At 39.0% G+C, this 12,297-nt stretch overlaps 1 protein-coding gene across 1 annotated transcript in view; it reads left to right on the forward strand.

Moving 5' to 3' along the window:
- SNTG2 (syntrophin, gamma 2) overlaps window positions 1–12,297 on the forward strand; it is a 194,029-nt gene that overhangs the window by 96,886 nt on the left and 84,846 nt on the right. The window contains exon 9 of the mRNA XM_009329305.1: window positions 6,262–6,389. Coding sequence (XP_009327580.1) covers window positions 6,262–6,389 — 128 coding nt within the window. The remainder of the gene's footprint in view (window positions 1–6,261; window positions 6,390–12,297) is intronic.

Below are 12,297 nucleotides of genomic sequence, written 5' to 3' on the forward strand. Positions count from 1 at the left end.
GCCTTCCTACCCTCGAGCAGATCAACACTCCCGCCCAACTTGGTGTCATCTGCAAACTTTCTGAGGGTGCACTCAATCCCCTCATCCAGATAATTGCTAAAGATATTAAACAGAACTGGCTCCCATACTGAGCCCTGGGGAACACCGCTTGTGACTGGCCACCAGCTGGATTTAACTCCATTCACCACAACTCTTTGGGCCCAGCCATCCAGTCAGTTTTTTACCCATCAAAGAGGATGCCCATCCAAGCCATGAGCAGCCAGTTTCTCCAGGAGAATGCCATGGGAAACGGTGTCAAAGGCTTTACTAAAGTCCAGGTAGACCACATCCACAGCCTTTCCCTCGCCCACTAAGTGGGTCACCTGGTCATAGAAGGAGATCAGGTTAGTCAAGCAGGACCTGCCTCTCGTAAACCCATGCTGACTGGGCCTGATCGCCTGTTTGTCCTGTACATGTCGCATAATGGCACTCAAGATGATCTGCTCCATAACCTTCCCCTGCACCACAGTCAGACTGGCAGGCCTGTAGTTCCCCGGATCCTCCTTCTGGTCCATCTTGTAGATGGGTGTCACATTTGCTAACCTTTTATTTCCTTTTAGATTGTTTTACCTTTCAAGCTTCACCAAAATAACAATAAATTAAATTTATTAATTCATATAAATTAAAATACATTCATTGAAAGTTAAGTTTACAAGTATATATCATGCCAGTCTTTTGAAACCCTCAAATACGCAATTTAGCAAATAACTGCAAAAATTAAGGAGTCTTGATAGAAAATCAAGCTCTTACAGAACACAAATAAGGCTTTTGTGAAATCATTTGCACTGGTTATATTTACAGTTGAAAGCTCAAATATTTGTAAGAATGTCCTCTCTATTTCTCAATACTGATGACAACAGCAAGGCATCGTGGTAGCAAAGAAAAAAAGTAGCTTGTTTCAAGGGGAGAAATCATTGATGCTAATTAGTTTAGTCTTTCAAGAATAAACTGTACCAATTGTTGTTGCCTCTTTGCTTAATTGTGGTATGAGAATGTTTGCAATAGACACATTTCTACTTCAGGTATAGTCCTTCATCTACATCCACTATGAAGACTTTGCAAGACTTGCTTTTCTGCAAACCAGATAGTATTTGTAATATGAGGTGAAAAGTATATTTAAAAGCAAGCTTAAGCATGCTGAGTAATATGACCCTGATTATTTCTGACTCCAAAAGTGAATTAACCCAGCTTCAACCTGCCTGAAGCCCATGTTTAACGGAAAAGCGATATGTCAACCTAAAATATCACTGTGTCTGCTTTCAAAGTGCAGCCCTAGCAGAAATTGCAAATTAAATTACCAGGGAGGATTCAGAAACATTTCCTTCTGAGGACATGACATTTTTCTTACAGAGATTTAGAATCAATTACAGTTTGAAAAAAAGTAAGGTAAAATAACTGAGTTTCCCAAGCTCTTGCAAATCGTATGTCACAAAAAGATGAAAAATTTACAATCCCAGCCAGCTGTGATCTTTTGGCTTCCTTCATATGTTCTTAGTGGAAACTTAATTATAGAGACATGTCTGATTAGGTCTCTCACTTCATGGAGGACATTCTGGACTCATACTACTTATGGGAAGACTTCTTGGTTGCCACATGAGTTATATAGTTGTTTAAAAAAGCAACAAAGCACTTGCCTGCATTGTCCTTCAAAGGTCAATGATTGCTAATGGGATACAGAACCAGACCCTTCTCCAGGCCAACAGTACACAGCTGTCCCAGGTGGGTAGTGATTATGTGTCATTACAACCTGATTCTTGCTCAGTGTTCTGTCAAAAATGAGATTTTTGTGTTCAATCCATTTCTTCATTGGCCAAACAAATTGGCATTAATTGGCAACATTGTTGGCAGTCTCAGCAGAAAGCCAAAGGTGTGAAATGAACCAGAGGATAAAAGCTGTGATTGCAGAGATGATCTCTAAACAGCCAAATTTTTTTAGTGCTTTGGAGGAACGGTGTGGAGAGTTTTCATCATGAGCAGCAGCAGCTGTTTAGTAGCAGAAGGCTTGAAGGTCAGCCAGCTCAGTACACTGGGTCGAACCAAAGGACCATCTAGCCAAATAGCTTGTCCACAGCAGATGCCCTCAAGAGAATATAAGAACATAGGAAATATGTAAAATTATTTATAGGGTGTATTTCCTGCACCTCCAATGATTTCTGGCATAGGGGCTTCCTGAGCCAGAGTTTGTTATATAGAGAAATACATTCTTTCTTTGTTTTTATTCTACTGTATTTTACCCTCTAATCAATACCCCTGCTTCTTATATGAAAAGGGCAAGTGAGCCACTGTTTCCTAATCCTTTTCTCTGTTATTTATGTTTTTACATACCTTTGTCATACAAGTCCCTCAGCTGCTTCTTCTCCAGTCCAATGAATCTTTGTTTACTTAATCATTATTTGCATGAAAACCATTCCATTTGTTTCACCTCTGCTTTTCCCACAACAGCAAGATCTTATTTTTGAGTGTTAATTGCCTGTTCATATCCCATTACAATATGGAGAAAGTTAATATTTTCTTTCGTCATGTGCATTCCTATATGTTTTATCTACTATATTTTTTTAGCAGTCCTTTTATCTCTCAGTCATGCAGTATCATGAGCTTCTTCTGCAGCTGTTTGTAGTTTGGTGTTCTTTTTATCGTTCTTTGTTACTTGTTGTGCGTAGTAAACTTGGTCAGTCTGGTGTTTACCATCTTGTGCAGATCATTAATCAATGTGCTGAACAGTATATGTAACTGTGGGAGTCCACAGTGTGCCCCTCCATAGTGAAAACTGGTTCTTAACTGCTGTGTTTTGCTTGCTGTATTTTAGCTAATTATTAATTTGTGTGAGGATTTTGCCTTATTTCACAGCAAATTTTTGTGAGGGACAAAAGGTTTTTGGAAACCCAAGTACGCCTTAGCAATTGGTTCTCCCGTATTAACAGTTTTGGTCAACTCTAAAAGATTTGTGAGGTGTGACCTGTGTTTGCTTCTGAAGCAAAGAAGACCTCTGAAGACTTGCTTCTTCCCCAGTTTGTTATTTTTAGCCATGTGTTTAGAAGGGGATACAGCAAAGGATCAATTTCAGATTGAAATGTTAATACATTTAGGGCAAACTGAACAAAATGAACTGCTGGTCCTATGATAGTATTTTGTTTCTATGCAATGGTCTTATGGCCATATGTATGCCCTCTTTTGTCCTTAAGAACATAAAGAGGGGTCAGTCCAACTTTCTGCTCTACCATAAACTGGTTAGTAGAATATGGTTTAGTAAGAAACAGTCATTTGAAATTTGGACCAGTTCAACCCCTTTGTATCCTTTGCCTGTTCTTGGTCATTAATGTTCAGATCATGCAGTAGGGTTTCTGCAGGTATAAGTAGTCCAGAACTGGGGGAAAAAAATAAATTACTCTTAGTGTGTTTTTCAAATATCAAAACTTCGGAATTGTCGTTTTCTTTAGGAGTTTATACCAGTTGTAGCAGTTTAGCATTTTGGCAGGAATATTTCTGTACTGTAGTATCATAACTTTGGGGTTAATAGATTTTGACCAAGTGGTTTTGGCCATTTTTTCCCCTTCAATTCATGAATCTGATGAATAGCTGTGATGTAGATTTTCTAAAATTCTGATCTTTACTTACATTGAGATACTTTTTTCTTTACACTGGTATCCTACTGAAGCATTTGATTGAAGTGTAAGGGACCAAATGGAAACATTAAATTGCCAGAGTGACCCACTCAAGAATTTTTTGCTGCCAAATTCTCTTAAATTGCCTAGAATATTACAGTATATCGTTCAACAGCCCGCTAAAAGAAGTACAGCTACTAGTTCACAAGAAAAAAACAGGTTTCTATGTTTAAATTGTCTAGATGTTTTCTGTATTTTGAGAGTTGAGAGGATGGGAACAATAGGTGAAGGTGCTTCAGGAATTTTTATGTTCCTTTATTTTCTGATTCTTGGATTTAAATTCAGTGATCATATTCAAGCATTCATGTTTGACTGTAATAAGCCACCTTCCGCTTTATTCTTAGACATTTCAGTTTCCAGACAGGCATGTTAGATTATGTTGATAATTTTCAACTTCAGATTGCATGTGGTTCTGTCAATTATTTTAATTTGTACAGAATTCTAAAATATGCATCAGCTTCTTCACTATGATATTATTAAATTTATACTAAGCTTTGGAGACACCTTAGCCTTTTGTGGCTAATTCTATGAAATAGCATTAGTCTATGGACTTGATTATGAAATATTCATACTGCAACAACACCAGGAGATCTCAATCAAGTGAAAGCTGGATTGTTCTAGGGATTGCAAATACTCTAAATGAAATTCCTTCCCCCAAAGAGATTGCAGTCTAAAAGATTCTTTAGTGTTACCAACTCCAGCAATTTCATTACAAATTTTTCATTTACTAGAAAAGTGTCCCTCAATCACTAACTCTCAGTCGTCCTGTTAGAATGTGACACTCACTATTTTGATTTATTTAAAGAAGTAAATAGAAAGATCAGCCCTTGCTGACTGTAAGAAAGAGCTTTAGGGGAAAAAATATTAACCCTAAATCCTTATGAGCAAGAAAAAGAAATAGAAATAGAACAATTCCCAGAATGCTCTTTATTTTGAGTAAGTTTTATGGCTACAGTTGGGTCATTCTGTGGTTTATTTGCTTTTGTAAGTACTACTCGGTGCATATTTACCGCTCGTATAAAAATAACCAGCTTTCAACTCCCTTCTCTACCGGAAAGTTCTCTGTACAACCTGGGACAAATAATTTTGGTTCAGAGACAGCAGAAATGCCTAACTTTGACCTAAATATCTGTGTCTGTCAATCCCTCTCAGCTGCCTCTCTGTAAATAGTATTGCTATCTTTATAAAAGAATGAAATGCTCAGCTGTCATGGTAATGCGGAGATAAAAGTACCAATAAAAACTTTTCCATTTATCATTTTTATGCATTCTATAAGAAACTCCTAGCTTGTTCTATTGTTTATTTAATAAGCATTTTTTTAAGCTCATAATCATGCTCATAAATCTGGGTTGGTACACTGAGCAGTGGTTTCCAGCATTTTCTAATCTTTTTCTGATTTAATTGATTTTTGCCTGTAAACATTATTTTGATATAATTTGCAAAAAAACGAAGTTACCATCTTTTTTTTGACAATTCGGGCATAGTTCTGTACTTTCAATCATTGATACAATGATGTAAACCTCTGATATTATTTCACAAGGAACAAACTGCATATTCTGCAAGTGTATATTGACTAAGATGTATATCTCTCTGCAGTTTCCTGAATGTTTCAGTGCTAGTGGTTCTGTGACAACTTTTAAAATTTCATAAATATTTTCTTTTTATCATGTTTCATTCTTGGTGCCTTCATGCACTATTTAGTTGTGATACATAAGATGGTACATATATGAGCAGGCAGAACAGTCTGCATATAAGCTCTAGTTTAGGTTTGAGTAGAGCCTTTTATCAATAGCTATATATCCAAGCTAATTCCCCTAACCTAAATTGCATTTGCACAGATTTGATTTAAGGTTATCCTCTTTTGTATGCCATAGTTACAGGAAATGAGTGGATTGTAAAATTATATATTTTCACTATTCTGAGATCTCAGCATCTGTTACTGCTTAGGTAGTAGCAACAATCTTGCCTTTCTAGCAGAAGCATTTGAAGGAAAACTTCAAAGATGAAATTTCAAAATTCATTAGTCCATATATGGATAGTGATAACACAGAAATCAGAACTTTAAATCTGCTAATAAATAACATTATGGATAAAAGTCACAATGCACAAATAAGAAACCAGTATTCTGTAATGTAATCTTTATGTTAGGATATTATTTGTGTCTTTTTCTCTGATGATTGTTTGAGACATGTAAAAGACTTGCACAGACCAAATTAATTTAAACCGAAAATGTATTTTATGTTGCATTTAGAGAGAATTCAGGACATTTATGACTAACAACAATTTCCTTTTTATTGGCAGCTATAAATATTACCAAAAAAAAATCTTTAATGTTAAGGTAATACTGAAATTAAGTCACAAGCATAATATCAAGATAGCTAGCATTCCTTTCTACATGAATGCTTCTTTTTATTTCTCTACTAAATCCTGAGTTTGTTGAATAGTTTTATTGCTATGATTATTCACTTCTGAGACAAGCAGAGCCAGAGATACATATTCATGTTTTTTCACTATATTGTCTGATAAACTGCACTTACTGATTCTCATTTATTCTGTACAGGCTCCATCATCACCTTCTTCACCCATAGCTAATGAACCAAAATACGAGAAGCGCTGGCTAGACACCTTATCAGTTCCTCTGTCAATGGCTCGAATCTCGAGGTACAAAGCTGGAACAGATAAATTAAGGTTGGTAATCTAAAAGGGGAAGTAACTGTGTTAGCTAACTGTACCTAATATTTTGCTGCGGAGTGTTGGCTGTATAAGAATTCTTTGAGTGCAGATATGAAAGTCTTCTTATTAAAAACTATGCAGATCATAGAATCTTTTTGCATTGCAGAGACCTAAGCAATGGTTCATAAACTAGCTGTGGAGTAGGGTGTCAGAGGTGATTGTCCTGGACTTCAGGAAAGATGAAAGCAAAAGTGAAGTTTAGTAAGGCTTCAATAAATAATGTGCTTGAGAAAGGTTTAACACATTGCAGCATGCATCAGCTTTTTTATGCAAACCATTCCGTGTGGTAGGACTGCCTCAAATCTACCAGTAGTTGTGGTCCAAGTAGTCCACAGTTCTCCATATGTATGAGAACAGGAGTTCATTCACTGTTACTTTCCATTTTCTTTATGAGTTGCCCTATATTTGATTGCTTCTAATTCTTGTTAATGAAAGAATTGGAATCTCTATTGAAGCATCAACTATACAGGTCACCTGCTACCAGGAGGTACCAGAAATTCATTTGTACACCTTTCTTGTTCTATGCCAGATTTGTTACCTGTTTCCTGAAAATGACCTGAAAAACATTATTTTTCTAGTAGGACAGTTATGCTGCTTTTAACTCAGAGCAATTAGTCTCCTAAATCAGTTGGCAACTCCTCTCCCAGATTTCATGTTAAAGCATCACAGGTGAATAATAATAAATTGTACAGAAGAGTTTCAGGTTCTTCCACAGTCTTTGTCTGAACTCTTACTTCCGTTTTATTTAGTCTCTCATCACTTCCTCCACCACTTTCTTCCTTCCTACTTCAACTGACCAGTTCATGTGGTCCAACCTTTCCCAATCTACCACAGGCCTCCAACCATTCAAGGCTTAGAAGTTCTCCTGTGAATTAAGTGAGCAAATCTCTGTGTGCACATTAGACATCAACTCATCATCAACTTATCATCAGTATTCTTAAATTTAAAGGATAAGTGGAAGAAGATAAAACATTTAAGCCTCTGAGTTCAGTTATCACCCTTACAGTTTGAAGCAGTTTCACTCCTGTTCTGTGCACTCTATGCATTAGATGGAGCAATCCCAAGGGACTCCAGTTCCCAAAACAGCAGTGTGTGCATTTTGAGAATTCTTTGAAGTAAAACACCTTCTGATATTGTACTGGGTCTGGCTGAGATGGAGGTAGTTTTCTTCATAGCAGCCTATATGGTGCTGTGTTTTCGTTTGTGACTAAAACAATGTTAATAACACACCAGTGTTTTGGTTGTTGCTGAGCAGTGCTTTCCAACATCAAGGCTTTCTCTTTTTCCTGCTCTGCTCCCACTCAGGGAGTAGGCCGGGGCTGGGCAAGAAGTTGGGAGGGGACACAACCTGGGCAGCTGACCCCAGTTGACCAAAGGGATATTCCATGCCATGTAACATCATGTTCAGCAATAAAAACTGAGAAGAAGGGGGTTGGGGGGAGCTAGCCATTGCTTGGAGACTGGCTGGGCATCATTTTGCTTGCGGGAGATGGTGAGCAGTTGCCTTTGCATCACTTGTTTTGTTGTGGGTTGGTTTGTTGTTTTTTTTTTTCCTCTTCCCTTTGCTTATTAAACTATCTTTATTTCAACCCATCAGTTTTCTTGCTCTTCCTGTTCTCTCTGGAGAGGGGTTGGGGAGTGAGTGGCAGTGTGAATGCTTAGCTGCTGGCCCAGGATCAACCCATCACAGATATATTTGTCTTGTAAGGATTAAAGAGCTTAGTGTTTTCGGTTTCAGTCTTGGAGAGACATATTCTCTTGTGCTGCATCTTGCTCCCATATATATTAAGTATACACAGCACTCCTTTATTACTGTATTTTTTCCTTTTTGTTGTAAACACTCTAAAGGAAGATGAAATTGTTCCATAAAGCCTATCACCATCCCATGATACTTTAGTTCTACTAAATGCTCCCTGCTTGTTTTGGTAAACCAACAAGAATATCTATATGAGCATTAAAGGAATACCACCTTGAGATTAACTGCAGATGAGGTATTTCCCATGTTCTTACTAAAGCTGTTTATTTTTGCCTGAGGGATACCAGACTGCTCTTATTTTATTCTCTCCTCCTCTGAAATACGTGTACATATTCTTGCTGTTATCCCACTTGTATCCTTCCTTTTACATTTCCCCTTGTTTGTATAAGCATAAATTTCAACATTTGTCTTCAGTAATTGCTCTCTAAAATCAAGTGTCTGCTTTGCATGAAATAAAACCTACAAGCAATTACAAGTATAAATGGTGACATCATCTAGATAACAATCCTCCTTTCAACCCTATCTACACATCTCTGCTCCCTTTCACATTTCAACCATCCGTTTAAAGTCATTTGAATGAGTCTATGACAATTCCCATGAATGTGTCATGGATGCTGCTGACTAATTTGCTAATTTTGCCATTCTCTGAATATTTACTTGAATCATAGAATACCCAGTTGGAAGGGACCTCAAGGACCATCTGGTCCGACCTTTCTTGGCAAAAGCATGGTCTAGACAAGATGGCCCAGCACCCTGTCCAGCTGAATCTTAAAAGTGTCCAATGTTGGGGAACACACCGCTTCCCTGGGGAGATTATTCCAATGGCTGATTGTTCTCATTGTGAAAAAATTTCCTCTTGTGTCCAGTTGGAATCTCCCCAGGAGTAACTTGTACTCATTACCCGTCGTCTTTTCCACGTGACTCCTTGTAAAAAACAGAGTCTCCATCTTCTTTGTAGCCACCCTTTAAATACTGGAACATGGTGATATGGTCTCCCCTAAGCCTTCTTTTCTCAAGGCTGAACAAACCCAGTTCTCTCAGCCTTTCCTCATATGGCAGGCTTCCCAGTCCTTTGATCATCTTTGTGGCCCTTTTCCGGACCCTCTCCAGCCTGTCCACATCTTTTTTGCATAGTGGGGACCAAAACTGAACACAGTATTCCAGGTGTGGCCTGACAAGCACTGAGTAGAGTGGGATAATGACTTCTTTGTCTTTGCTGGTGATGCCCTTGTTGATGCAACCCGGTATCCTGTTGGCTTTCTTTGCCAGAGCAGCACATTATTCACTCATATTGAGCTTGTTGTCCACCAGCACCCCCAGGTCCCTTTCCACAGAGCTGCTCCCCAGCCAGGTAGATCCCAGCCTGTGCGGCACTCCTGGATTGTTTTCCCAGGTGCAAGACGTTACATTTGTCTCTGTTGGACTTCATAAGGTTCTTTTTAGCCCACTCTTCCAGCCTATCCAGGTCTTCCTGCAGGGTGGCTGTCCCTTCCAAAGTGTCCACTCCCCCACTTAGTTTGGTATCATCGGCAAATTTCATCAGGGTACACTTGATCCAATCATCGAGATCACTCATGAAGATACTAAGCAGCGTTGGGCCCAATATCGATCTGTGGGTGACCCCCCTTATGACAGGTTGCCAGTCTGAAAAGAAGCTATTTACCACCACCCTCTGGGTGTGGCCTGTCAGCCAGTTCCCCACCCACCACACGGACCACTTGTTTAGACCGTAACACTTCAGTTTCTCTAGGAGGGGGCTGTGGGAAAGCCTTGGAGAAATCCAGGTAGACAATGTCCACCGCTCGCCCCACATCAACCAAGCAGGTTACTTTGTTGTAGAAGGCAATCAGGTTTGTCAAGCACAATTTGCCCTTGGTGAATCCATGCTGGCTTTTCCCAATCACGTGCTTCTTTTGACTTGTGATAGCCCCCAGGAGGATTCATTCCACATAACTTTCCCAGGGACTGAAATAAGACTGATATGCCTATAATTTCCTGGCTCCTTCTTTAAGCCCTTCTTGTAGATGGGGGCAACACTAGCCTTCTTCCAGCCTTCTGGGATTGCCCTTCCAGACCAATCTCCGTGACTTCTCAAAGATTATGGAGAGCGGCCTCACAATGACGTCAGCCAGCTCTCTTAACACCCTCGGGTGGATATTGTCAGGGCCCATCAATTTGTAGGGGTCAAGCTCCTGTAATAGTTCACATACCGAAAGTTCATATATTACTAAAAAGAATGAAAAATATTTTTCTTATAACTGTTGCAAGATATTTTTACTGATTGTCACTTGGATAACTTCTGCAAAGTCATAACTGCTTAACATATTATCACTGAAATTTGAGCTCAGCTTCTGCTTTTCTAACTGCATCTCTGCACACCCTGGCAATGCCCTTGTAGTTCTCAATGGGTATTCGTCCTCTTTTCCATCTCTGGTACGCTTCTCTCTTCATTTTGAGCAGATGCAGAAGCTTGCAGTTAAGCCAAGAGGGTCCGCCTACTTCCCTTACCTTTAAAGGGGATGAACTGTTTTTGTGCTTCCAAGAGAGCGTTCTTGAAAAACTCCCAGCACTCAGTGGCTCCTTTATCCTCCATGGAAGCTTCCCATGGAATCCCTCCCAACTGAGCTCTGAGCAAGCTGAAGTTTGCTCTTCTAAAATCTAAAACCTTTGTCTTTTTACTAACCTTCAGCATGCTCAGCAGGATCCCAGACTCCACAATATGGTGATCACTGCAGCCAAGGCTATCACTAATTCAGATATTACCAAGCAGGTTTTCTTGGTTTGTGAGTAGCAAGTCCAGCAGTGCCTCATTCCTGGTTGGCAGATCTAACATTTGTATGAGGAAGCAATCGTCTACACATTCCAGGAACTTGATGGATGACATGTGAGCTGCTGTATTGTTCTTCCAACAAATATCTGGGTAATTGAAATCACCCATAAGAACCAGGTTCTGTTGACCCAAAGCTTGCTTAAGTGCCCCAGATATTGCTTCATTGGCCTCATCGTCTTAGAGCCTATCTGCGTACACTGGTAGACAGCATGCCTGCTTTTTCAGTATTAAACGAGTCCATGAGTCTGTATGTCATCCTTGAAACTTTTTGTCTCCCTTGTGTTGTCATAACTTTGTTTTATTGCAATGCTTCACTATATATTATCCTCTAAGTTATCTCAGTTGGTCTTGAGAAGGTGCACTGGCACCAGAACAGGCAGATTACTTTTAAGTCTGTGTTGTTGAAATATTGGAACTGTCTTCTGTAGTGTCACATACACAGCTGTGTGCCTTCTCTTCAGCTAGGTGGACTGTATGAAAGGCCTTTTCCCTTACTCCCTACCTGAATTAAATTCAGAGAAGTCTGTATCATTCTTTCCATCAAAATTATCTATATCCCTTTGGCTTTTGACATTCCCTTGTAACTATGCAAAATGTTATGGCTTGGGAATGAAGCCTGTATGATTATTTTGCTGTCTATCCACTCACAGGTAATGCACACTCTGCTTTCTTCAATCCTTCTTTTCCCCAATAGAAAAACAGCTTTTTCACCTGTGAAATTCTTGCAGTTGGCTACAGCAGACTTAGCATACTTTTGTTACTAAAATCTATCACAGACTGATTGTTTTAATATATAGTATTGTATATTCTATGTATAGTATCTGTAAGTCCAACTACTCTTGATGTTCTGATGTGGTAGGCTGCTGTCAGCCAGTCTGGATGGCCCCTCTGACCTCATTCACTTTTCTGCTCCTTCATATACAAGGTTGTTTCATATTTTCAGCATTCTTTTTCTGGTAGTGTAAATAAGCTCCGACTTCCAGATAACCTTAGGAACAACAAAAAGATTGTCATAAGGTCGAACAGAGTCTGATATGTTACTGAAGGACATCTTTTTGTTGCCTTCATTTTTAAAAATATAAAGTATGACAATGTATGGCACTTCAGCATCTTGCTCAATATTTTTGACCATTTTTCAATTAGAAACATGTTATATAGCTAGAGTTGTCTGTTGGACTGTGGTATACTTTTAATGTGGTTTAGATCAAATCTAGTCTAATCTAATCAGATTAGGCTATATTACTTTGTGGTTAAACTATGCAGTTTAAATTCCTCAG

The sequence above is a fragment of the Pygoscelis adeliae genome, unplaced genomic scaffold, assembly GCF_000699105.1.
Source record: "Pygoscelis adeliae isolate BGI_AS28 unplaced genomic scaffold, ASM69910v1 Scaffold17, whole genome shotgun sequence".
Taxonomy (NCBI): Eukaryota; Metazoa; Chordata; class Aves; order Sphenisciformes; family Spheniscidae; genus Pygoscelis; species Pygoscelis adeliae.